The sequence below is a fragment of the Pyrus communis genome, chromosome 8, assembly GCF_041283825.1.
Source record: "Pyrus communis isolate YQ-2024b chromosome 8, ASM4128382v1, whole genome shotgun sequence".
In the NCBI taxonomy this organism is placed as follows: domain Eukaryota; kingdom Viridiplantae; phylum Streptophyta; class Magnoliopsida; order Rosales; family Rosaceae; genus Pyrus; species Pyrus communis.
This window is the reverse complement of record NC_142572.1, coordinates 20,272,482-20,299,792: the sequence shown is the minus strand read 5'-3', so window position 1 is coordinate 20,299,792 and position 27,311 is coordinate 20,272,482. Positions and strand designations below refer to the sequence as shown.

The 27,311-nt window shown below is 39.1% G+C and overlaps 1 protein-coding gene and 4 pseudogenes across 1 annotated transcript; 3 read left to right on the top strand and 2 right to left on the bottom strand.

Annotated features, from left to right (window-relative positions):
* Nucleotides 1-402: 402 nt before the first annotated feature.
* Nucleotides 403-2,397, bottom strand: LOC137717252 (L-type lectin-domain containing receptor kinase IX.1 pseudogene; annotated as a pseudogene).
* Nucleotides 2,398-6,701: 4,304 nt separating this feature from the next.
* LOC137718108 (L-type lectin-domain containing receptor kinase IX.1 pseudogene) lies at nt 6,702-8,492 on the top strand (annotated as a pseudogene).
* Nucleotides 8,493-9,704: 1,212 nt separating this feature from the next.
* LOC137718109 (L-type lectin-domain containing receptor kinase IX.1 pseudogene) lies at nt 9,705-11,672 on the bottom strand (annotated as a pseudogene).
* A 6,244-nt stretch (nt 11,673-17,916) lies between these two features.
* Nucleotides 17,917-22,040, top strand: LOC148695300 (uncharacterized). Its single transcript, XM_088698818.1, has 2 exons — nt 17,917-18,575; nt 18,902-22,040. The coding sequence occupies exons 1-2, from the start codon at nt 17,924-17,926 to the stop codon at nt 18,928-18,930; spliced, it is 681 nt and encodes a 226-aa protein (XP_088554944.1). The 5' UTR covers nt 17,917-17,923; the 3' UTR covers nt 18,931-22,040.
* Nucleotides 20,926-26,563, top strand: LOC137718110 (L-type lectin-domain containing receptor kinase IX.1 pseudogene; annotated as a pseudogene).
* Nucleotides 26,564-27,311: the final 748 nt, after the last annotated feature.

Here is a 27,311-nt window from a genome sequence, read left to right as displayed (position 1 = left end):
TCTGGCAATTCTATTTCTTTTCATCAGTTGTTGACACGTGTAATTCTGATGACTCGTTCGATTTTGATGAGTCACATATTATATGTGCAATTTGTGAGACACATGGTACAACAAACCACATAAGTTCTGGTGGGTCACAATTTAACGTGTTGGTGAACATTTATTTTGCTTAAATTTCGACGTCTACAGTGTTATTCTTAGACATCTGATGCAATTTGTTATTTCATAAAAAGGAAAAACTTAACTCAGACATTATACACCCGATATCATACAACTTTGCAGCATGATGTAAGGCAGTCCTTTGAGGGGAAGAAGACGAAAATAAAATAAAATAAAATAAAATAAAAACAAGTAGGGGTCTTGAAGATTTACGCATGGATGTAGCTTGGTGATCGTGCTACTTTAACGACCCGAGGTGTTGAAGCTCGAAGTTATAGATACATGAGATTCCGATTCAGCTACTTGTTGAAGAGGATGAAACGGCAGAGGATGGTGAGGTCGGTCTTCTGGAAGCTCAGGCAGTGGTGCTTCTAGCTGAAGGACCTTCACCACCTCCCCTGCTTTTGGCCGTCTCTCCTTGTTGTAGTGAGTGCACCATAACCCCACCATTAACAAGCATTTCATTTTATACTGATCAAAATCCATTCGCAACGCCTCATCCGCTGCATCGAGTAGATTTCCCGCAACGTACAGTTGCCAAACCCACTCATAAAGCGGCCCACGGAAGCCTCCACCCTGCAGGTAAGGCCTCCTTCCACAAGCAATTTCCAAGGCCACAACGCCAAAACTAAACATGTCCGATTCTTTGCTGGCTCTCCCTTCATTTGCATATTCGGGGGCAATGTAGCCGTAAGTTCCTGCCACTCTAGTAGTGTGATGGGTCTTGGACCGGGACTGGGGATCCACGAGCTTTGCAATCCCAAAATCACCAAGCTTAGTTTTGAAATCGTCGTCCAGCAATATATTAGCTGCTTTGATATCCCTGTGAAGGACACACTGCTCTGCGCCTTCGTGTAGGTAATCAAGCGCCAAGGCCAATCCTATCGCTATGCCATACCTCCGGTCCCATTGCAACGTTGTTCTAGGGCCAAATAAATGCATGTCGAGGCTACCGTTAGGCATGTATGCGTAAACAAGGAAGCATTCGGCCCGCTCATAACACCATCCAACGAATTGCACCAAGTTTCGATGCATTACGCGCCTTATTACTGTGACTTCGTTGATGAAAAGGCTCTCATACTGTTCAGACTCAGCGAAGAATTTCTTGACAGCAACCGGGAAGGCTAGATCTTGTAATTTTCCTTTATAAACATGCGCCGACGCTCCTTGGCCTAGCCTGTTTTCGTCAGCAAAGCCGTTGGTGGCTTCAACTAATTCTTGGTAAGAAAATTCTTTTGGCAAGGAAAGGCTCTGAAGATTATGTGTAGGGGGCACATGATTGGAGGTATTTCCAGCTCCACTGGTACTGGTACTGGTACTGGTACTACCCGTCCGATTCATCACGAACCTCCATATGGCTACGCCGAGGACCAACACGACAGAAGTAACAGCTACAGCAATCAAAATTGGCCTCCAAATTCCCTTCTTTTTGCTATCTGAATCCAAACTTGAAGTGAAATCCCATGAATATATGACGTGGCGCTCATTGAGAAGGCCGGTAGCAGCTGAGAATCCAGTAGTAACCCACTCCGGGAGAACCTTTCTTAGGTCAACAACATAAGAAAGAGAAGATCTTCCCACATTGTGATCAGGGTCTTCCTCATATTTCCAAAACACGCTGAGGTTCTTGGTGGTAGCATTGTAATCTATCCTAACATGCGCAACCTTCCCGCTGTTGAAGCTTGCATTCCAGCTTGCAGTAACAACTGAGGAAATTTCGTTTATATTGATCCCTACGTGTGACCCTGGAGGATCCCATGGGTTCGTGTAAGTGTCAAACTCCACCATTACGAGCTGGTTAGTGGACTTGGCGAAACGAGAGGTGGTGTTAAATAGTCCGAGATCACAACCAGCAGAGTCTGGCGGGATTGGGAATTGAACTGGGGCAAGGAAAAAGACAAGTCCATCAGCGAAGTTGGTGTTGTTAAGAGTGTCGATTGTGAAGTAGAAATTAGTAGTGAAGTCTGAGAGTGTCCCCTTCGCCTTGTCCCATAGGTGCAGAGGCTTTGCATATGTGGCTCGGCCAGTGCGGAATAGTTCTGTGACTATGTTGAGTTCAATCACTCCCGACGAAGAAGGCACAGCGTCACCTCCATAGGAAATAGTGTCGTTGTTTGTTCCGGGAAAGAAGCGAGTGATGTTGAAGGAAAGTGGATGGGCAAAGGTCAAGGAAAGGAAACAATTGATGATGATGAAAATGTTCAAGAGACTAAAATTTGACAGCCTTCTTTGATACATTTCAACAACTTCTCGTGTAAATTCGAAAGAAAATTTTGTGTTTCAATTCTAAACACATGACTGGCCTTTCGAATTACACAAGAGAAATCATTGATCCACTCGACAAATGCATCCGAAGACTTTGATATAAAATGTTGGGTTTCTATGAACATATATACTGTTAGCCATCAGCTGTGTGTTACGAGGGTATCAATCTGTTTCATGGCTACGAGATATGCACGATGATGACGAAGTTGAATCATTAAACTAATGACAGAAGAAACAGTCTAGCTCATTGTTTTTAATGAAGGTTTAAGAGAGACAAGAGACATTTTTCGTTATGTTTATCGACAAATTTGAGATCTAAACATGACAAAAAATTCGTAACAATGCATAAAAATAAATCATAAATAATCTCCACCAGAAATATACAATGTTCTTTTCCACGGACGACTGATCCAATGTTCGAGAGCTGGACTGCATTGGCCACACTTTCAATAAGCAACCTTGGACAGACGTGTTTTCAATGAAAAATTTAGAGAAAAGTCAACTGACGAAAGAGAGAGCAATAAGAGGATTCTTTTCCAAGTAATATCAAGAAGTAGCATATCCGTTTGAGCTTACTACTCATTTTAGTTTCTTCCGTCTTTTTGTGATTTATAGCAAATTAATTACACTGTGATAAGCAGATACGAAGTGAGAAACGATGGTTCCTAACATGTAAGTAGCGAAGAAGTGTTACTTCTAGCAATGTCAACAGTACTGTCAATACGTCGATATTCACGAATCCCCACAACACAACACTGCCGACTTATAGTATACGTCTCGTTCAAGAAATAGAATCTCTCAAATGCACTTGAAGGGCAGCAACATTTTTGGTAGATTTTTCCAAGGCTTGGATATAACTTTTAATATAAAACACAAATTCTAAGCCCTGACATTTTTAGTAGAATGGTGTTGGGCTACCTGAAATCCAAGATAGTGATGAAGTATGCCAATGGTGTGTACTTGGGAAGCATCACAATGAGTCATTTCCTAAGGAGACTACTTGGAGAGCACAAGAACCATTGGAATTGGTACATTCTAATATTTGTGGACCTATGCAGGTTCCAACCATGAGTAGAAACAGGTATGTCCTCACAGTCATTGATGATTATTCAAGAATGTGTTGGATCTACTTTTTGAGAAATAAGTCAGAAGTGTTTATGGTATTCAAGAAGTTTAGAGCAATGGTTGAACTGCAATGTGGTTACTCACTGAAGAAACTGAGAACTGATAGGGGTGGAGAATTTACTTTCACTGAGTTTAATGCATTTTGTGAATCAGTTAGCATGGAAAGGCATCTCACTGTGTCTATACTCCATAGCAAAATGGAGTGACAAAAAGGAAGAACAGGACAATAGTGAGAATGACTAAAAGTATGTTGCATGAGAAGGAGCTACCCTACAAGCTATGGGGAAAGGCAACCAACACTGCAGTTTATCTATTGAACACATATCCTACAAGTGCATTAGACAATGTTACACCATTTGAAGCTTGTATTGGAAGAAAACTTGGGATTAAACATCTCAAGCTATTTGGTGTTGTGTGCTGTTCTCTAATACCTTGAAATCTGAGACATAAGTTGAAAGCATCAAGCGCAAAAGGTATTTTCATTGGATATGGTTTTTTGTGAGAAGAGATATAGGATTCTCAATCCTATTACAATGAAGGTGATTGTGTCCAAAGATGTAATATTTGATGAGAATAGAAAGTGGAATTCGGAAGAAAACAAAGTGAAAGAAATTTGTGTTCCTCTAATCTCAACTGAGTATGGAGAAACTGATGAAGGTGAAGCTAGGAGTTCTATTAGGTTAACATCTCATATTTCTTGTGAAAGATCTAGTGCTCAGAGTGCAGATGTGGAAATACATTTTGTTGATACACAAGCTTTTGATTCAACTCATTTGAGATGGAGAAATCTAAGTGAAGTGTACGAGCATTGCAATCTGTGTATTGTTGAACCTGAGTGTTTTGATGATACTACATAAGATGATGCTTGGAAAGTTGCAATGCAAGAAGAGATCAACATGATTGAAAAGAACAAGACGTGAAAATTGGTAAATAGACCACTCGACAAGCCAGTAATTGGGGTGAAGTGGGTATACAAGACTAAGTTGAACTTAGATGGATCTGTGCAAAAAAACAAAGCAATGTTGGTGGCAAAAGGTTATGCACAGAAGCTTGGAGTGGATTACAATGAGACATTTGCACCTGTTGCAAGACTAGATACTATAAGAACACTGATTGCTCTTTCTGCAAAGAACAATTGGCAACTGTTTCAATTAGATGTTAAATCTGCATTCTTGAATGGAGTACTTTAAGAAGAAGTGTATGTAGATCAACCATAGCGTTTTATTGCCAAATGAGAGAAAGACAAGGTGCATAGGTTACACAAAGCACTCTATGGGTTGAAACAAGCACCAAGGGCTTGGTATGGGGAAATTGACTCATATTTTGATGAATATGGGTTTAAGAAGAGTAGCAGTGAAGCAACCTTGTATACAAATGGGAAAGAAGGTGCAGGAATGCTCATTGTGTCAATTTATGTGGATGATATCATTTACAATGGAAGTAGTCTTGAATTGGTCGAGGAATTTAAAGTTGATATGATGAATAAGTATGAGATGAAAAATTTGGGCTTGCTGCATCACTTTCTGGGAATGAGAGTTATGCAAACTAAATCTAGTAGCTTCATTCATCAGAAAAAGTATGCCATTTCTCTTCTCAAGAAGTTTGGGCTGCATGATTGTAAACTTGTTAGCATTCAGCTAGTTCGAAGTGACAAGTTGAGAAAAGATGATGATAATGGAGCTGCAGATGAAGCTCAGTTCAGAAAAATAGTTGGCAGCCTATTGTATCTCACTGCAACTAGGCCTGACATTATGTATGTTTCTTGTTTACTAGCAAGATTCATGCATTGTCCAACTAATAAGCTTTATGAGACTGCTAAGAGGGTACTGAGGTACATACAAGGAACCTTGGATTATGGTTTGAAGTACAAGAAATGTCAAGGAACAATGTTGTTTGGATTTTGTGACAATGATTGGAGTGGATCTGAAGATGATATGAGAAGGACATCAGGGTATGCCTTCACTTTTGGAAATGGAGTATTGTCTTGGTCCTCAGTCAAACAACACTGTGTTGCATTATCCACAGTTGAGGCAGAGTACATAAGTGCAGTAGAAGCCACTACACAAACAACCTAGTTAAGATTTGTGTTGGAGGATTTTGGTGAATCACAAATTGTTGCAACACCACTAAAATGTGATAGCACTTCTTCTATTGCAATCACCAAGAACCCTATCTTTCACCAAAAGACTAAACATATCAACATGAGATATCATTTTATCAAGGAAGCTTTGCATAATGAGATCATTGATTTGGTGTACTATCCAACCAAAGAACAAGTAACATATATATTCACAAAGGCTCTTGCTAAAGTTCAATTCTGTCATCTCAAAGAACCATTGGGAGTGAAATCAGTTCACAATTCAGGGGGAGTGTTGATGTGTAAATTGGTGAACTGATGTGAAGAAGATTACAAGTTTTAATTAGTGTAATGCTTCAGCTCCTAGGCTAAGCTTATGTGATTAAAATGTAATTTGTTAGTTAAGTCTTATAGGGCTTGATATGTGACAAGTGTTCTAATCTCAGTGTGGTATAAAATGGATGGCTGAGATTGAAACTTGAGTACTCTCTCTCTCTCTCTCTCTCTCTCTCTCTCTCTCTCTCTCTCTCTCTCTCTCTCTCTCTCTCTCTCTCTCTCGCTCTCTCTCCCTCTCTCTCCCCCTCCCTCTCCCAATGGTTATATTTTTGTTTTGTATGAGCTCATATGCTCAGTGTGCCAAGTTCTCTCTCTCTCTCTCTCTCTCTCTCCCCCTCCCCCAACGGTTATATTTTTGTTTTGTATGAGCTCATATGCTCAGCGTGCCAAGTTTTAAGGAAGATATTGCACATTCTCTGAGATTTTTTATTAGAATTCCTCTTCTTCTTTCTTCAAGCGTTCTGAGTATTCCTTCATAATTATCATAATCATTCTCTGTTTGAATCTAATTCACTAACATGTTTCTGGTGCAGAAATTGGTGTAGGTAGCTCTTAATTTGCAGAAAGTTACAATGCTTCTAAGCAGGAAGGTAACCTTTTGTCATCATCAGTACTTGAATAATTGCTACTTATCTCTCTTCATTTTCTTCGTTTATTTCTTTGTTGTAGCTCGTCCATGTTTTTCGAGTCCGCTTTCATCGAACCTTTCATTCACCATGTCTGAATCCATGATACAAACATACTCTATGAAGGTGATGCCATCCATGTACAAGACATGCTGGTTGAACTAAATACTTTATCTGAACTATTTCGTGTAGGACGATGTACGTATACAGAACCTTTCCACCTACGGGACTCTACCAAAGGATCACTAGCAAGTTTTTCTACACATTTCAGTGTCACGATTCAATCTTATTTTGGTGGTTGCGAATTTGGCGATGGATTTTCCTTTTTCCTTGCTCCTGTTGGATTTTCACTTTCCACCTAACTCTGCCGGAGGTGGTCTAGGATTATTCAACACCACCACATCTTTTGCAGAATCCGAAAACAAAATTGTAACAGTTGAGTTTGACACTTACTCAAACGCACAATGGGATCCACCGGGATCACACGTTGGGATCAATATAAATCAAATCTCCTCAGTTGTTAATGCCAGTTGGAATCTGAGCAGCAATGATGGGAAAACAGCTTATGTATCGATATCTTATAATGCGACCTTGAAAAACCTCAGTGTGGCTTTGACATACAACCCGCATGTAATGTTTTATTTTTTTGTTTTCTACTCTTTCATACAATATTGACTTACGAAATGTTCTTCCAGAGTGGATTACAATTGGTTTTTCAGCTTCTACTGGATTATACCCTTAGAGGCAATTTTATATACGTGGGATTTCAGTTCAAACATGGATTGGTATGTCATAAACAGAAAAAAGAAGGCATTCTTGATTGAGGTCGTTCTCTTCTTTCTTTGTATTTTTCGTACTGATGTTTGGTTTGGTCATATCTTGGGTTTTGGTGATGAGAAAACGGAGAAACAAGACTCAGCTTCACAAGTACCCCAAATCAGTGTGCTCAATAAATTCGGATCTTGAGAGATTAGCCTTACCAAAGCGATTTTCTTACCAAGAACTAGTTGCAGCCACCATGATTTGAAAATGACAAAAAGTTGGGTCGCGGGGGGTCAGGACAAGTTTATAAAGGAACCATGCAAGATCTAGGCTTCACAGTCGCTGTGAAGAGGATCTTCGCGGAATCTGAGCATTACGAGAATGTCTTCATCAACCAAGTGAAGATAATATACCACTTAATACATAAGAATCCGGTGCAGCTCATCGGATGGTGTCATGAGGAAAGCGAACGCTTACTTGTTTATGCATACATGCCTAACAGCCTTGACACGCATCTATTTGGCTCGAGGACAACATTGCAATGGAATTTCAGGTATAAGGGCTCGGCAACGGCTCTTCACTATCTACACAAAGATGCAGAACAGTGCGTTCTTCGTAGGGATATCAAATCAGCTAATGTACTGTTAGACAATGATTTCGGCACTAAGCTTGGCAATTTTGGGATTGCAAAGCTCATGGATCCTGGGTTCAAGACTCAGACAACAGGAGTGGTAGGGACTTTCGGATACATTGCCCCTGAATATGCAAACGGAGGGAGAGCCAGTAAGGAATCTGACATGTTTAGTTTTGGAGTTGTAGCCTTAGAACTTGCGTGTGGAAGGACTTACCGGGACGGGGGATTTTACATGCCACTTGTGAGTTGGGTTTTGCAACTCTGCCTTGCATGAAATCTTCCATGTGTAGCTGACGAAAGAGTAGAAGTGAAATTTGATCGAAATGAAATGGAATGCTTGTTAGTTGTTGGATTATGGAGCACTCACCCCAACAGCGAGGGAAGACCAAAAGCGGGACAAGTGATGAAGGTCCTTCAGTTCGAAGCACCATTTCCAGAACTTCCACCTGACATGCATGATCATCCATTGCCGCCTCAACATCAACTGGTTCCTCTCAAGGATCTTTAATTTCTAGTTTTGAACCTGTGAATCGATAAATTTATATATATATATATATATATATATATATTTTTTTTTTTTTTTGTGCTTTTGAAATATGTACCCATGCTTTGGTACAATAATTTTCTTGGTTGGTTTTGATGAACATACCCATGTATATATGTGTGTGTATGTGTGTGTGTATATGTATGTATATTTACACACACACACACACACACAATATATTGGAGAGTATAATTCATCCTTAATATTTTAATCCCATAAATTATATATGGAATTAATATAAATAACTACAAATTTCATTTTTAATTTAAAAATATAATAACCTATATAGAAATACGTTATTACATTAATGTCAAGAACTTCGATAAAAAACTAAAAGCTATCAAGGTTTCAGTCAAAGAACATTGGTAGTTAGGAACCGTATCCAAAGTGTCCCTTCTTGATAATTTTTATTTTGTTATACAACGATGGTGTGGATCTTCTAATTTAAGGGGAAGCGAAATTGGACAAAGTCACACAATAGTATCAAATTAAACGTAAATATTATACACCTTAATCATATGTGTGAGTCAAATCTGAACCATTTCACTCCCAAGTAGTTTTACTCAAAGGAAACCCTATACTCTATAGACCCAATTTTATTTTTAAAAAATCCTTTTACATGGGTTCAGTTATTATGTTTTCTCATTTTTGACGGCTAAGGCCTGCTAGGTGAGAAATATATAATGATTGAGAATTTGTGAGTTTTGTTTTAATTATGTCTTAGCGGCCGACGAAGAATATATCCAGAAATCAGCCGACCAAGACCAATGATGTGCTGCATTCTGCTGCAGGGTTACGGACGTATCGATGTGTTTTTCCATGGATCCAATGTTTGAGAAAATGCATACAACACCAAAAAAAAAAAAATAATAATTTACCACCCTGAATCAACGGTGCAAATTCTGAGTTTATTGGATTCTAAATCATACAACCAACAACAACAAAGCATCGGCTCTATGAATCTTACAATGCCACTGTCCTCGATTTTGCGTCAAGTCTTCGCTGATGGAAACAAGCAGAAAGAAGAAAAAAACTATGGCTTTATGAATCCTAGAAGGCTACTAGCTAGATCGGTTGTATGAATCACACAACCATGGCTTGAAAATACAACTGCTTGTGGTTGTATATTGAAAAGAGAAGAAAGAACAAGAAAAACTAGTATCGGTTGTGCCATAATCATATATGATGATGAGGAAGGTGATGATCAGATTCGTGCATGTCATGTGGAAGTTCCGGAAATGATGCTTCGAGCTGAAGAACCTTCATCACTTGTCCGGCTTTTGGCCTTTCCTTGTTGTTTGGATGAGTGCACCATAATCCGATAATCAACAAGCATTCCATTTCAATTTGATCGAACTTTCTTTCCAATCTCTCATCAGCTGCAAAGAGAATATTTCCTGCAAGGTAGAGTTGCCAAACCCAACTGACAAGCGGCATATGAAGTTCCCCGTCCTGGTAAGTCCTCCGTCCACAAGCGATTTCCAATGCCACAACTCCGAAACTAAATAAGTCACATTCTCTACTGGCCTTCCCTCCACTTGCATATTCTGGGGCAATGTAGCCAAAAGTCCCTACAGCTCCTGTTGTCTGAGTCCAGGAACATGGGTCGATGAGCTTAGCAATCCCAAAATCCCCGAGCTTAGTACCGAAGTCTTTGTCCAACAATACATTAGCTGATTTGATATCCCTATGAAGAACACATTGCTCTGCATCTTCATGTAGATAATGAAGCGCTGAGGCCAAGCCTAAAGCTATCTTATACCGGAAATCCCACTGCAGGGTTGTTTTAGACCCAAACAGATGTGTGTCGAGGCTGCTGTTAGGCATGTATGCATAAACAAGTAAGCATTCGCCTTCTTCGTGACACCATCCAATGAACTGCACCAGGTTCCTGTGTATTAACCGGCTTATAATCTTGACTTCGTTGATGAAAATCTTCTCATAGTAATCGGATTTTGCAAAGATTCTCTTGACAGCAATAGCGCAGCCTAGATATTGTAACATTCCTTTGTAAACATGTCCTGACCCTCCTTGGCCTAGCCTTCCATTGCTGGCAAAGCCATTTGTGGCTGCAACCAATTCCTTGTAAGCAAATCGCTTAGGGAAAGCTCGTTTCTCGAGATCCTTATTTATGGAGGTGACGACATCCTTGGAGTAACTCTCAAGTCCGTTGATCTTGCGCATTCGCTTTGTTACAACCAACCTACGCAAACCCACACCAAGCATCAAAACTAACAAAGTAATACCAGCAGTTGCTGCTATAAACAATTTCTTCTTCCTTTCCGTATCCTTGGTTTTCTTACTGATCTCATCGGAAGCCAAATGCGAATTGAATTCCCATGAACTTATAACATGTCGCTCGGGGCAAACTCCTGTGGCAGCTGAAAAACCAATTGTAACCCATTCGGGGAGAACCTCTCGTAAGTCAATACGGTGCGAAAGAGAAAAAGTACTGTCAATAACAGCAGGATTTGGGTTTTCCTTGTATGTCCAAAATACACTGAGGTACTTTGTGGTAGCATTGTAAGTTATCCATGCATTAGCCACCTTCCATCTGTTGCTGCCGAAATCCCAACTGGTGCTAACAATTGAGGAGATCTTATTCACATTGATCCCAACATGAGGCACGGCTGGATCCCACTCATTCGAGAAGGAATCAAACTCAACCATTACAATTTGGTTTTTCGATGGCACAAAATTTGTACTGCTGTTGAACAATCCTAGATTACCACCAGCAGAATTAGGTGGAATAGGAAAGCCAACTGGAGCAAGAAAAAAGGCAAATCCGTCACTCCATCTGCTATTATTTAGAGTGTCAATCATGAAAGTGAAATGAGTGGTGAAGTCTGTTAGCGACCCACTAGCAGACTCCCATAAGTGCAAAGGTTGTGAATAAGTAAACCGTCCCACTCGGAACAATTGAGAGACAGTATTGAGTTCTACCATTCCTAAACCTAATGAAGGTCTGGCATCACCTTCATAGAGTATGTTTGTGTCAAGGTTGAACTGAGGTATAGCGAACGAAAGTGAAGGTTTGGAATTAGCTCGACGGGCACAGATAACAGGCAGAAAATTGATGAAAATGAAGAGACACATATAGAAATTATTGCAAAATGTTACCTGCCTGCAACTTATAAGAGACATGGTGACCCTTTTATGCAGAAATGTTCGTAAAATTCTGCGAAATGCGAAAAATCGAAGAAAGTCAAGCTTACACAGAAATTATTCTGAACTCTGAAGTCAAAGCTTCTTGCTATAAATGCTCATGAGTTGAGAACTATATGAGGACGACTAACGAAGAATCTCTCTCCTTTTTTCTTTAATATTTATTTGCATAAAAACGACATGCTGAGTAGTACGGAGGAAAAGGAACCAATAACAGACATCAGAAAGGGTTAGCCGACCGGTGGATTTTAACAGCTTGTGAATTGGCAGTACTAATTCTTTAGAATCCGGGACGGCCGGAATTGACATAGTAATGTGTTTCGGTTAATATCGACAATCATATGCTTCTAGCTCCAGGGTAGTGGTTATGGACGATGACGATGACAACCATGAATCATCAGTAAACTACAGTTTGAAAGATAGCAATCGTAAACTAAAATTTGAGAGATAGCAATAGGAATGGGCTAACATGAACAAAAATCCAAATTTTCAAATGCTATACTGATCAAAATCAAATATCGAAGACAACTGTAGCAAGTTTTTGATAACACCTTGCTGATACCATATTTTTTTGGTGTCTCAAATATCATATAAAACTCAATTCAAACACCCAACCTAACACAGTTTCTAACTAAAAGTATATAAATTTATATCAGTAAGGAATCTAAATTAGAAAAAAGACACGTACATGAGAAAATATACTCTGTATTTATCTAAAACATGTACAATCATACAATCAGTCCAACAATATTTCCCTTGGAGTTGTACCGTTAAAGTTTCCTACAAAAAAAAAAAAAAAAGATGCAATCAGTGTCCAACAACATAATAGAAAAGCTTAAAACAAATTAGCATATGTAATTGAAAGAGACTCATCTCACATGTATTGCTTTTCCATCCCAATTTTGAGGGAAATTTTGTCGAAAATACGACTCGATACACCAAGTGTCATAATACAATTTTGTTGAATTTTTTTTTCTTTCAAATTTCTAACTAGTATTATATTTAGTATACCCAAAGTCCAAATCTCGCAAACAAAAATTATGGATTGGAACTCGAACCTACTCCCATAAAACAAAATCGATGTTAAAGTAAGTTGCAACTGAACCTCTTTAACTTAGTGATTGCCATACTTCTTTGTCTTACATCGTCTACAGCATAATCCTTGCTACCTTCAGTCTAGTCGTGTTAAGCGAAAAAATTATTGTTTTCACACATACACGTCATCTAATATATGATATTCAATTTGCGTTTTTTGATTTTTTCACACGCTATTTTTAGTTTATAATACAAAAAATTTCTCATGACTTTTTTTTTTTTTTGATAATAAAATTGAATACATTAAATAAAAATAACAGATGAATTTTTAAAAAATTGGTATATATTTGAAGAAAAAAAAATGTATTTATCATTTCCGATAATATGACAACCAAATTTATCATTCCGTTGATATATATAATTAAAGGCTGCTGGACTATCATTTCTATTGAGGAGGACATCAGGAGCATTGCGGCAAGGTTTCGTTCACCTCTTGGAATCACATTTTTCGAGAAATTAATTTTGTAGATGATGCTTTCACTGCTGTACTCGTGATTCTTCTCTTTAATTTATTTTTCTATTAAAAAAAAACCCAAATTCTCAATACTATTTTGGGCTTAACATGAAATCCGCATATATCCATTCAACTCTACTTCACTACACCCGAAAAAACAAAAAGTGTATATATCTATACTATTATTAAGAAAGAGTGGTGATATACTCATCTAGTATCTTATTTTCTCAATCATTTTATATTTACACCCACCATAACAAATGAAAAAAACATATAACTACTTTCCCACCCACCATTATTCCAAAATAACCCTATATATTTATTCGCCAATTTTTCCTTTGCTTTAAAACAATTATGATTATTTAAAAAAAAATAATTATCATTAAACAGGAGGGTACTGCTTCCTCACTCTCCGTTCAAGCTTACAACGTTGTGAAATTCCCCTTCCAAACGCTTTTTGTTCGACCGCCATTACGCTTGGGTAGTTGATGAATGGAAAGACCCATCAGAGGAAGCTCTTGCTGGCGGCAAAGGAATATTAATGTTGTAGCAAACTCAGCAGTGAAAGCTTTTGAACGATACCTTGCTTCTCCTAGGCACTTGCAAGAGGGGTCTTTACCCTTTCACAACATTAAGGGCTGGTTTGGTATTGTTGTGCTTTGAAAAAAGCTACTTCTGCTGTGCTGTAAGAATAAGTAGCTGTGAAATAAAGCAGCAGAGTGTTTGGTAAACTTTTTTGTAAAAGTGCTTTTGAAAAAAAAAAAAGTAGTATTATAGTGTTTGGTAAACTTTTATGTAAAACAGATGTGAAAAAAAACCGTTTTTTCAAAGTTGAGTTTTGCAGCTTCTTGTTTTTGGCTTTTTTTCACCCAAAACTGTGAAAAAAAACTGAAACTGAATGTTTACCAAACACAAAAACAACTCCCAGCTTTTTTCAGAATCACCTCAGTACCAAACCAGGCATAAGTCTTCTTTGCTAAGGCCAGAAACTCCTCCATTTTCAGCCCCATAATTTGATCGGTTTTTAGGTTTTTTCCTCTTTTTTTTCTTTCTCATTTATGTATTTTAGGTTTTTGGCAATATAACTAATTATGTGACAAGACATGATTGGGTGGTCTTTAGGTCTTTGAAGGTCATTTTCTACAAGAATAAAGCTGTCAATCAAATTATCATTTCAAAGTAGGTGAGGAAATAAAACACTGGGGTGGATTTAGTAGCACTTTTAAGAAAACCCTCATTGTCAACCTTTTTATCCTATTTTTTCTATTTTACCCTTACTTTTGCTACACAATATTTACATGAGGATGACAAAAACAGTAATTATGAATCTTTTGAGAAAATGACAATCATATCCTTATTTTTTCTATTTTACCTTCACTTTTAATACATAATATTAACATAAAGATGACAAAACAATAATTATGTAATGTTAAAAAAAACAAAATGCTCTTATTAAGAAAAATTGTCTCATCATTATTGTCACATACTCTTTTTTAAAATTTTAAAAATTAATCACACTTCTTAATAAAAAAAACAAAAAATAAAATTATTCATACACACACAATGTGTGCTCATCTGCTAGTTTATATAAACAAAACAAAAATACAAGGGCTGCCTCCGCGACCACCAAACAACTCTGGAGCTCCTTCCCTTGTTCCGGATTAGGGTTAACTCTTTTGGCAGTCACAGAACTCTCTCTCTCTCTCTCTCTCTCTCTCTCTCTCTCTCTCTCTCTCTCTCACTCACTCATACAGTACATACATCACAGGTAAAAAAGCACCGAACTTTTCACCATCTGGTCAAACCTTTGATTTGAATGCATATGATTCTAGCCTTGTTCGGTGTGTCAGTATCGCATACTTTTTTCTCTGGGTTCCCGAATGTATGGCTGCCCTATCTTATCATTAATAATTTTGGATAGGGACATTGTCAATATGCTTCCAACTCTTTTTGCTCATTTTTCCTTTGTTGGGTTTAACGAATTTTCCACAAATGTGGGAAACTGGTTGTAGATTTCATGAGATTTTTTGCAGTGCAGCCAAGATGCCGCTACGTGGTGGTACGATTCTACTAAAACTATAATACGTGTATTCGTTTTTCATTAATATAAGCATATCAATCTTGTCGCCAGCCAATATTATAACACATGGAGTAATTACGAGCGTTTTGGGTAACACAAAAAAATTTCTCGCAGTTTATTCTATTGAAATTCTAATGAGTGTGCCAGTGTAGCCAATTGGGTTTTGACAAATTTAACACTTTCACTAGAAGAAATAGTGTCAACTATGTGTTGTGCCATATGCCAGTGTTGATTGGAGGAGGAAAAAATGAGTTGCCAAACGGCGGCACGAGATAATGATCGGTCGAGGACATATTGGACATCATCGATGGAACGGTTTTTAGAGACTGGAAACTTCGTAACCATGGCCGAAGCCAAACATTACCAATAGTCAGACGAAGATGACAAGTACATCAAAATAAACACTCGAAGAAAGGGGAACAAACGTAAGACGCCGCTACATCTAGCAGACTAGCACAAGCGTCACCCCTTCCTCCAAATACAAGCAGGCCTGGACCGAAACGCTCAGCGTGTTTAATGCACAATTTGGCTCTCGTTATGACAAAGATGTTTTGAAAAGCCGGTATACGACTTTGTGGAAGCAGTTCAATAATGTGAAGAGTATTCTTGGTCAGAACGGATTTTCTTGGGACGAAAGTCGTCAGATGGTGGTTGCCGATGAATACGTATGGAATGCTTACATATAAAGGTGCAGTTCTTTCCCGACTCTTGGTTATTTGTAAAACTCTGTTTTGTTCTGTAACTGTGAGATAATATTGTTGAACTTTTATGTGCAAATGGAAGCGCATTCTAACAAAATACTAAATATCAACATCGTAGGCAAAAGTGAATAAACAAATAATCTCAAAAATATGAACACAAAAGATTTAAAGTGGTTTGGCGTAAAGCCTATGTCCACGGGTGAAGTACAGCGAGGAGTTTCACTAAACAAATGGAGATTATAAAAGAGTGTTTAAACTCTTACAATCCAAATCTCACAAATTACTAACCCTAAACCAGACAAGTAGAGAACCCAAAACAAACGGAGTGATTCTCCAAATTGCTCTCCAACTCACAAACTGAACCAGTGTTGAATTTCAACGATTTATGCCTTATTTATGGGTATACAACTGCTGATGGAAGACACAGTCGATCAAGCCATGACGAGGACTTTGTGATGTAGTTCAAGGAGTAACCACGGGTTTGTATCCTTTCCTTGTCATGAACCTAAGACCAAGGTTTGCTTTGTTGTTGGAATGTAGAAGACTAGTGTCGGGAGGTTAGTGTTTGGAAGTGTGCTGTTCTCGTGCTTGGTGAGCCGATCAGGAAGCGTATAGAACTTTATTGGAAGAAGCATGTGCTGTTACAGACAGCACACAGCAAGACAGCTTGGAAGCAACATGGACAGCACGGCAAGCATGTGCTGTTACAGACAGCAAGACAGCACTCAGCAAGACAGCAAGGGTGTGCATGTGATTGCTGACTCATGGACAGCAGGGAGGTTGCTGCATGTGTGCTGTTGCATCCGAAGCTTTCTTCCAATTGTGTATAAGTTTGCCTTCCCATAAGGCTTTCTCATGATGAGATGTATTACAATTTAAATCAGAAAAGTCAATATGGTATCAGAGCAGGAAAAATAACCTGCTTCTGCATCATCTTATCCTTATCGTTCCTCACAGCCAGTAGCAGATGCCTTGGGATAATCCTGTTCTTCTTGTTGTCCCAAGCTGCATTTCCAGCCAACTCCAAGCTCCTTATCGACCCGGAGCCTCTCCTGCTCTTTGTTCTGGCAATTCCGAACGTCGCTGATGAAAACAGAGAGGCCTCGCATGCCTGACAACGCCATGGCTGCTCAGATCCAACCCTAGCGATACGCGCACAGAGAAAGAGCCACCACTCCTGAGCTTTGATGGGTTTGCTGGTGGATTGTTTTTTTTTAAAGGATCTCAGCCAGTACTCTTGTGCGTTGTTGCGTTTGAGCGATTTTCAAATCCAATGGCCCATGGGTTCGAACCCGACGGAAGTTGTTGTTGTTTGTTTGTGTATTGCTGTACTTTCAGAATATAAGGTATTCTATAATACCTTTGTTTAAAAATAAAAAATAAAAAAATAAAAAAATAAAAAAAGGAAGAAAAATTCTTTCTTTATTCTTATAGGTCTTTATATGGCGGAAGAGAATTCTTATTCGTTTGGAGATTCCCAGATACCTTCCTCCTCAACCGTGTCTGAGGTGGATGTCAATCCAAATCAAAGATTAAGCTCGGTCTTGTTAAATGAGTTTAATTACTTACCTTGGTCGAGAGCAGTGAGTCTTGCCCTAGGTGGAAGGTCCAAGCTAGGGTTCATAAATGGAAGCATCGAAGTTCCTGATGTTTCTTCACCAACTTATGAAATCTGGCTTTGCAAGGATCAGCTAGTTATGTCATGGCTCCTAAATTCCATGGAACGTAAACTAGCTGAAATATTCAGTTATTCTGAATCATCATTCAAACTATGGCAGACAGTCAAGGAAATGTATGGCTGCCAGAACAATGCTGCACGTGTGCTTCAATTGAAGAAGAACATTCCAACATACAACAAGAAGGAAAGCCCTTTGTTCAACTTCTAGGCAGCATGAAGAGCATGTGGAATGAGCTGGAAATGTATCGGCCTCACACAACTGAGGCGTCTTTACTACTGAAAAGGGCAGAAGAAGACAAGATATTCCAACTCTTGTTAAGTCTCGATCCAGGATACGAAGACCTACGAAGCCACATACTCATGAACCCCGAACTACCTTCCTTCACCAGCGTATGTGCAACAATCCAACGTGAAGAAGTACGAAGGAAAGTCATGAACACTGGCACAAAGACCAGTGTAACTGAAGCAAGGGCTTATCTAGCCAACGAAAGAAAATACAAAGTGAAGAATCCACACTTAAAGTGCCAACACTGCAACTATACTGGTCACGTTAAGGAGACATGCTGGATTTTACATCCAGAATTAAAGCCAGAGTTCATGAAGGGTAACAAGGGCTCACAAAGACTGAACTGTGCACCACATAGAGCCAACAATGCAACTACCTCAACCTCTCATAGGTCTGATGCACTCAAGAGCTTCACTGCAAATCCAGCTGCACTCATAAATGAGTTTGCAGTGTATCTTCAAAGCAAGAAAGAAAGGATTAAGAGTGACCAAACGGTCGGCTTTGAAGATGGAAATTCAATAGCTTTGCTAGACAAGTTTGCTGGATTTCTGACAGAAACACAACACATGGCCCAAGATGACATGCAAGGTATCATGACTGCTTTTAAAACTGCTCTTAATGTAAATATGATGCATGATTTGTGGATTTTTGATTCGGGTGCCACAGATTATATGACCAACCATGTTTCTAAGTTTCAAAGGTTTGAAAAATTTTCAAAACCGTCTCAAGTCTCAACTGCCAATGGTGAGAGTTCTAAGGTTTTAGGGAAGGGAAATATCAACTTAATATCGGACAAAATTGAGTCAGTAGCCTTATTTGTTCATTCTTTTCCATTTCAACTTCTATCTGTGGGAAAAATCACCAATACCTTAAATTGTTTGGCCATTTTCTCTCCTCACAATGTCATTTTTCAGGATTGCCTCACCAAGAAGACGATTGGTGAAGGGTTTTACCTAGACGGCCTCTATTACATATCAAAAAACAGTCCCAGAGGATTTCAAGCCAAGTCCAGTCCATCCCAAGATAGTCAATTGTGGCATCAACGTTTAGCTCATCCTTCCCAACCTGTTTTGTCTTCCTTGTTTCCAAACTTAGGTAATGATTTAATTTCGTGTGAAACATGTCATTTGTCTAAAGCCACCATATTGTCTTTTACCTCATCCTTATCTAGGACTAGTAAAGTTTTCGAACTAGTTCACTCAGATGTATGGGGACCACGTTTGAATCTTTTGATGGTTATAAGTATTATGTAACTTTTGTCGATGATTTCTCTAGAGCCACATGGTTGTACCTTTTAAAGTCTAAGAGTGAAGTGATTGAAGTTTTTAAGGATTTTCACAATCTTGTTAAGAACCATTTTTCCTCTCAAATTCAAACCTTAAGATCTGACAATGGCACCGAATATATGTCTCATATCATGTCATTATATTTGAGCAAGCATGGTATCATGCATCAAACAAATTGTGTCGGCACACCTCAACAAAATGGTGTAGCTGAAAGGAAAAATCGTGACATTCTGGAAAAAACGAGGGCATTAATGTTACAAATGAACGTACCAAAGAGATTTTGGTCACAAGGAGTCATGGCGGCTGTGTACATCATCAATAGACTTCCTAGCCGAGTCTTGGGGTTTAAATCTCCACTTGAAGTCATGAAATGAAGAAAAATCGACCTTTCACATCTTAGAGTCTTTGGCTGTGTCTGTTTTGTTCATATACAGTCACACCATCGAGATAAGTTGGACCCTAGAGCTCTCAAATGTATTTTTCTTGGTTATTCATCAACACAAAAAGGATATAAGTGCTATGATCCTCAACTAAGAAAAATAATTGTATCTAAAGATGTACGATTCCATGAAGCTAACCCTTTTTTTAGCAAATCACATGAAGTCACAAGTCAGGGGGAGTGCATCTTAGACCTAATTCCTCTACCAAGAATCTGTACTCCTACACCTCCCATTGAAGTCAATAATGAAGGTACTCATCCTGATAATTCTGTGCATGATGATGACAACGGCAACATAGAAAATTCTCAAGGTGTGGATGACAATTTGAACGAGGATGAGACAAACCTCCTAGTACCTCGACGCAATCCTCGGCGTGATGGACAACCTCCCACAAGGTTTCAAGATTTTGTCACATATAAACCGAGGCATCCAATTTCAAATTGCGTGTCGTATCAAAAGGTAACTCCATCTCATGATGCCTTTCTTAACAACATTTCAAGTCACAGTGAGCCTCAAAACTTTTATGAGGCAAATAATCAAGTTGTGTGGAAAGAAGCAATGAGAGATGAACTCAAAGCACTAGACCAACACAAAACCTGGAGCATCACCAAACTTCCACAAGGAAAAAAGGCAGTGGGCTGTAAGTGGATCTATAAGATCAAGTTTAATTCTGATGGTTCGATTGAGAGGCATAAAGCCAGGCTGGTGGCTTGAGGATTCACTCAAACATTTGAGGTGGATTACAAGGAAACATTTGCTCCTGTTGCAAAAATGAACTCAGTAAGGGTTCTATTGTCTGTTGCCGTCAATAAAGGTTGGTCTATGTATCAAATGGACGTGAAGAACGCCTTTCTACATGGTGATCTTGAAGAAGAAGTCTATATGAGATTGCCACCAGGACACCCTCAAAGCCAAGAGCCTAATTTGGTGTGTAAGTTACATAAGTCAATTTATGGACTGAAGCAATCACCACGTGCTTGGTATGCAAAACTAAGTACCGTTCTTCATAGCATTGGTTTCAAAAGGAGTAATGCAGATTCATCATTATTTGTTCGCACAAGAGCTGCAAGCAAATTAGTTGTGTTGATATATGTGGATGACTTAATAATTACAGGTGATAATGCTGCTGAAATCACCACACTCAAACAGTCTCTTCAACAACAATTTGCGGTTAAAGATCTTGGGGTGTTGAAATATTTTCTTGGAATCGAAATGGCATCTTCTTACAAGGGACTATTTCTTAATCAACGAAAGTACGTCATGGATCTACTTAAAGCTGCCAATATGAGTGATGCCAAGCCTGCACTTACCCCTCTTGATAGCAAGCTCAAGCTTGACTTGGGAGGCACGCCACTCTGGGATATCAGCTTATATCAGAGGCTTGTCGGCAAGCTGATATACCTAACGATCACCAGACCAGACATCTCACATTCAGTAAGTATTGCCAGTCAGTTCATGCACTCTCCCACCATCGAGCATCTGAACCTTGTCAAAAGAATCTTACGTTACTTAAAAGGGTCTGTTGGTCGTGGCATCCTCATGACAAAGAATGACAACACTCAAATCATGGGGTACTGTGATGCTGATTGGGCAGGAAACGCAATCGATCGCAAGTCCACCACTGGTTATTGTACCTTTGTTGGTGGAAACCTGGTCACGTGGAAGAGCAAGAAACAAAATGTCATCGCAAGATCAAGTGCCGAAGCTGAATATCGTGCAATGGCCTCAACCGCGTGTGAGCTGATATGGCTAAAAGGACTTTTATGTGACTTAGGTGTGTTCACAGCTCAACCAATGCCCTTATTTTGTGACAATCAGGCTGCCATGCACATAGCATCAAACCCCGTCTTTCACGAGAGGACGAAGCATATTGAAGTCGACTGTCACTATGTCCGTGAACAAGTACAGTCGCAGGTGATTCAGACACATTATGTAAAAAGCTTCGATCAGCTGGCTGATATATTCACCAAACCTCTGGCTTCTCATCAGTTTCAAAGACTCCTCTCCAAGCTTGGATCCATCAACCTACTGGATCCAGCTTGAGGGGGAGTATTGGAAGAAGCATGTGCTGTTACAGACAGCACACAGCAAGACAGCTTGGAAGCAGCATGGACAGCACGGCAAGCATGTGCTGTTACAGACAGCAAGACAGCACTCAGCAAGACAGCAAGGGTGTGCATGTGATTGCTGACTCATGGACAGCAGGGAGGTTGCTACATGTGTGCTGTTGCATCCGAAGCTTTCTTCCAATTGTGTATAAGTTTGCCTTCCCATAAGGCTTTCTCATGATGAGATGTATTACAATTTAAATCAGAAAAGTCAATAAACTCATTCTTTTATATCTTGAGAAGAAGTTCTTGGTCAATCTTCAAAATGCTAGACATTGTTGCAAGTAGGTGATCTGCTTAATGTTAGTCATAAGATAAGCAAAACATATATCGATGGCCTAATCATCCGAATTTTGTAACATGACTGTCTTAATATAATGAGACGTCAACTTAATCATTCCTCCATATGTAGGTGATGGAATGGGCAGCCTTGCTCCTTCAAGTAGCGAGCGTCGAAGGACAGAACGGTCACTAGAAATGGATCGGTAACTCGTTGACATTATGCTGGAACAAGTAGTAATTGGCGATAAGACTGATGATAATACATTCAACAAAGAATCCTGGACAGTTGTGCTTGCCAAATTTAGTGAAGATTTGGACCTCAACATAGCTTACGGGTATTACGGCATCGATACAAGAAATTGTTGAAGTACTATAGTGACACAACAATTTTGCTAAGACAAAAGGGCTTTTCCTTGGTTGCAACGCAACATATGACTGTAGCTGATGATGATGTTTGGAATGCATATACAAAGGGAGACTGTCATGACAGTTTCATCATTCATTTATATACTCTTGGTAGATTTTGTTTTCTATTTCTTTTCGTTATCTACGACTGATTGATGTATAATTACAATAGGTACATTCTCATGCACGGACATATAAAGTTGACTGCCTTCTCTGAAGCATTTAGATAACTTTGTTGCGGAAATTCAACAGAAACTTGTGTGTTTGTATCCTTTTCTGAAGATATCAAATGTTGGGTTTCTATGAACGGATATATACTGTTAGTCATCAGATTTGTGTTACGAGGGTATCAATCTGTTTCATCGCCACAAGGCATGCACGATGATGACGAAGGTGAATCATTAAACTAATGACAGAAGAAACTGTCTAGCTCATTGTTTTTAATGTAGGTTTAAGAGTGACATGAGACATTTTTGTAATGTTTACTGATAAATTTGAGATCTAAACATGACAAAAAATCCGTAACAATGCATAAAAATAAATCATAATAATCTCCACAGGAAATGAACTTGTCGATGTTCTCTTGCACGGATGACAGATCCAATGTTAGAGAAAGGGCAGCGGGATTGGATTGACCATACTTTCAACAAGCAGACCTGGATAGACATTCCTTCAATGCAAAACTTAAAGAACAAGTCACTTGACGAGATAGAGCGATACGAGACTCTTCCAATTATACCAAAACAACTTCCCACAAGAAGAGGTGTATCCTTTCGAGCTTTCCACTCATTTTAGTTTCTTCCGTCTTTTTTGTGACTTATAATTAATTAATTATACTGTGATTTGCAAGTACGTAGTAACAAATGATGGTTCCTAATATGTAAGTCGCGAAGAAGTGTAACTTCTAACAATGCCAAAGGTGTATGAATCTCACATTGTTAGGAGGAAAGATATTACATGACCTAATAAGTAAGTTTAGCTATTTTCCATATTAACAATTGGTTTTATGGTGGAACTTCAACTTTGTATCAGAGCCGGTTGTCCTACGTGTGAAGCCAAAAGGCTACATGCGCTCCATGTCACCCCATTGTGTTGTCCACTTGTTAGACTTGAAAATTTGTCACATGTGAGGGGATGTGTTGAGAATAAATCTAAAATTGATAGGAGGAGAAACATTGTGTGAGCTTATAAGTAAGTTGAGCTACTCCCCATACTGCCAATTGGTTTTATGGTGGAACCCCATCTTTCTTCGTAAGAAGAAAGAAAATTTAAATATTTTAACCCCACTCCAACTAATACCAAGGTTTTTGTGGTAAAACTCCAGACCTGACGGATTATGCAGGTGGTAATTATCAAGTTGGGACAATATCAGTGTTGTTAGATGTGGGTCGTCGGCCCGTCTCTCTGATAAAGTCAACATGGTATCAAAGCCAAGAAGTGGGTCGCACTACCACGCGATAGGGCGGGTCCCTTTTGGCCCGCACGATGATGGTGGGTCTCTTGGCTCCGTGTGTTAGGTGAGTGCCCTTGACTCCACGTGGTCGTCGATGTGTGGATCTCCCACGTGTAACCCACTAATTGGCTTCCACGTGAGAGGGCGTGTTGAATATCCTACATCAGCCAGAGAAAGAAAGAAAGAAAATTTAAACACCATAACCCACTCAAAACTAAAACTAAGGTCTTTGTAATAAAACCTCACACCTAACAAATTTATGTAGGTGATAATTACCAAATTAGAAACACTATCAGTGTTGTTGGAGATGGACCGTCGGCCTGCCTCTCTGACAAATTCAACAAATGGCACTGTCAATACATCGACATCCACGAACCCCCACAACACAACACCGCCGACTTATAGTATACGTCTCGTTCAAGATATAGAATCTCTCAAATGCACTTGAAGGGGCAGCAACATTTTTAGTAGATTTTTCCAAGGCTTGAATATAACTTTTAATACAGAACACAAATTCTAAGCCCCTTCTTATATATCTCCCAAGTTTCCTTCATTGTTTCTCGTGCAGAGTTTGGTGTACCTAGCTCTTAATAATTTGCAGAAAGTTACAATGCTTCTAAGCAGGAAGGTAACTTTTTGTCTTCATCACTACTTGAATAATTGCTACTTCTGTCTCTTCATTTTCTTCGTTTATTTCTCTGTCGTAGCTCGTCCATGTTTTTCGAGTTCGCTTTCATCGAACCTTTCATTCACCATATCTGAATACAGCCATGATACAAACATACTCTATGAAGGTGATGCCGTGCATGGCGATTACATACTGGCTGAACTAAATAATCATCCTGAACTATTTTCCGTTGGACGATGCACATACACAGAACCTTTCCACCTATGGGACTCTACCACAGGGTCACTAGCAAGTTTTTCTACACATTTCAGTTTCACGATTCAATCTTATGGTCGCGAATTTGGCGATGGATTTGCCTTTTTCCTTGCTCCTGTTGGATTTTCGATTCCACCTAACTCTGCCAGCGGTGGTCTAGGATTATTCAACTCCACCACTTATTTTGCAGAATCCGAAAACAAAATTGTAACAGTTGAGTTTGACACTTACTCAAACGCACAGTGGGATCCACCGGGATCACACGTTGGGATCAATATAAATCAAATCTCCTCAGCTGTTAATACCAGTTGGAATCTAAGCAGCAATGATGGGAAAACAGCTTATGTATCGATATTATATGATGCTACCTCGAAAAACCTCACTTCGATTTTTACATACCACCCGGAAGGAATTATGGATCCTTTGTTTCCTAGTCTTTCATACAATATTGACCTACGAAATGTTCTTCCAGAGTGGGTTACAATTGGTTTTTCAGCTTCTACTGGATTATACCCAGAGAGGCATGATATATTTACATGGGATTTCAGTTCAAACATGGATTCGCATGTGATAAACAGAAAAAAGAAGAACAAAAAGAAGAAGGCATTCTTGATTGAGGTCGTTGTCTCTTCTTTCTTAGTATTTTTCGTACTGATGTTTGGTTTGGTCATATGTTGGGTTTTGGTGATGAGAAAACGAAGAAACAAGACTCAGCTTCACAAGAAGTACCCCAAATCAGTGTGCTCAATAAATTCGGATCTTGAGAGATTAGCCTTACCAAAGCGATTTTCTTACCAAGAACTAGTTGCAGCCACCAATGGATTTGCAAATGACAGAAGGTTGGGTCGCGGGGGGTCAGGACAAGTTTATAAAGGAACCGTGCAAGATCTAGGCTTCACGGTTGCTGTGAAGAGGGTCTTCCCGGAATCTGAGCATTACGAGAAAGTCTTCATCAACGAAGTGAAGATAATATGCCGCTTAATGCATAGGAATCTGGTGCAGTTCATCGGATGGTGTCATGAGGAAGGCAAATGCGTACTTGTTTATGCATACATGCCTAACAGCAGCCTTGACACACACCTATTTGGCTCCAGGACAACATTGCAATGGAGTTTCAGGTATAAGATAGCTTTGGGCTTGGCAGCGGCTCTTCACTATCTACACGAAGATGCAGAACAGTGCGTTCTTCATAGGGATATCAAATCAGCTAATGTATTGTTAGACAATGATTTCAGCACTAAGCTTGGCGATTTTGGGATTGCAAAGCTCGTGGATCCCGGGTTCAAGACTCAGACAACAGGAGTGGTAGGGACTTTCGGATACATTGCCCCTGAATATGCAAACGGAGGGAGAGCCAGTAAGGAATCTGACATGTTTAGTTTTGGAGTTGTAGCCTTGGAACTTGCGTGTGGAAGGAGGACTTACCAGGACGGGGGATTTTACATGCCACTTGTGAGTTGGGTTTGGCAACTCTACCTTGCAGGAAATCTTCTATGTGTAGCTGACGAGAGATTGGAAGTGAATTTTGATCAAAACGAAATGGAATGCTTGTTAGTTGTTGGATTATGGTGCACTCACCCCAACAGCGAGGGAAGGCCAAAAGCCGGACAAGTGATGAAGGTTCTTCAGCTCGAAGCACCAATTCCAGAACTTCCACTTGACATGCATGATCATCCATTGCTGCCTCAACACCAAATGATTCCTCATAAGGATCTTTAATTTCTAATTTTGAAACTGTGAATCAATAAGTTTGTACATCGATCGACCAAAGTACTTTGTACAATCGTTGTGTTTTTTAGTTTTCATGCGAGTCTTTGACACAGTTGGGGTTAGCAATTTTCTTTGTTCATGCAATATGTCTTTTTCATTTTAAGAAAAAAGAATATAAAAGGTTAGAGAGTCGAATTACATATAAAGTTTGTTCATCGGTCTACTATAGTAATTTTATTCTCTCAACCCGCATAAGCTAGCCAAAAATAACCGAGACCATTAATGCTTTTTGATAAAAGGGGGTTCCAACTTCCACCTTATTCGTTATTTCCATAAGAATGTGTTGGAAATTCAAATCAAAACAGGTTGCTGCTAGCTATTGTTGAAAATCAATGTCAAAGTTAGGCATGGAAAGTTAGGCAATGTTAGGTATGGTTGAATAAAATTATTAGGTGCAATTAATGTGTTTTGTGTGGTAATAAATAATCTTAGTTTAATCATTTGATTTGCTATAAATACCCAAGCTCTCAAGCATTGTAAATCATCCCATCCCACTTCCAATTGTGAAGAAGCTTGTAAGCTTTCTTATTCCAATAGTTTGTAAACCTTTTTCATATATCAAAGTCCAAGTGTTTTGCCAAAGCTTGTTGCTTCCCTCCTTTCTCTATTTCTTTCTTTGTCCAATTTTATTTGAGAGTGCAAAGTGAAAGAGGTGTGATAGAGTTTGTAAACTTATCACCCACATATTTTGGTATTG

Excerpts from the sequence above, each read along its gene's own strand:
- LOC148695300 (XM_088698818.1), top strand. The coding sequence starts at position 17,924 with ATGTGGAATGAGCTGGAAATGTATCGGCCTCACACAACTGAGGCGTCT. Across the intron at positions 18,576-18,901 it reads GGCCCAAGATGACATGCAAG|GATTGCCTCACCAAGAAGAC; the intron begins GTATCATGACTG and ends GTCATTTTTCAG.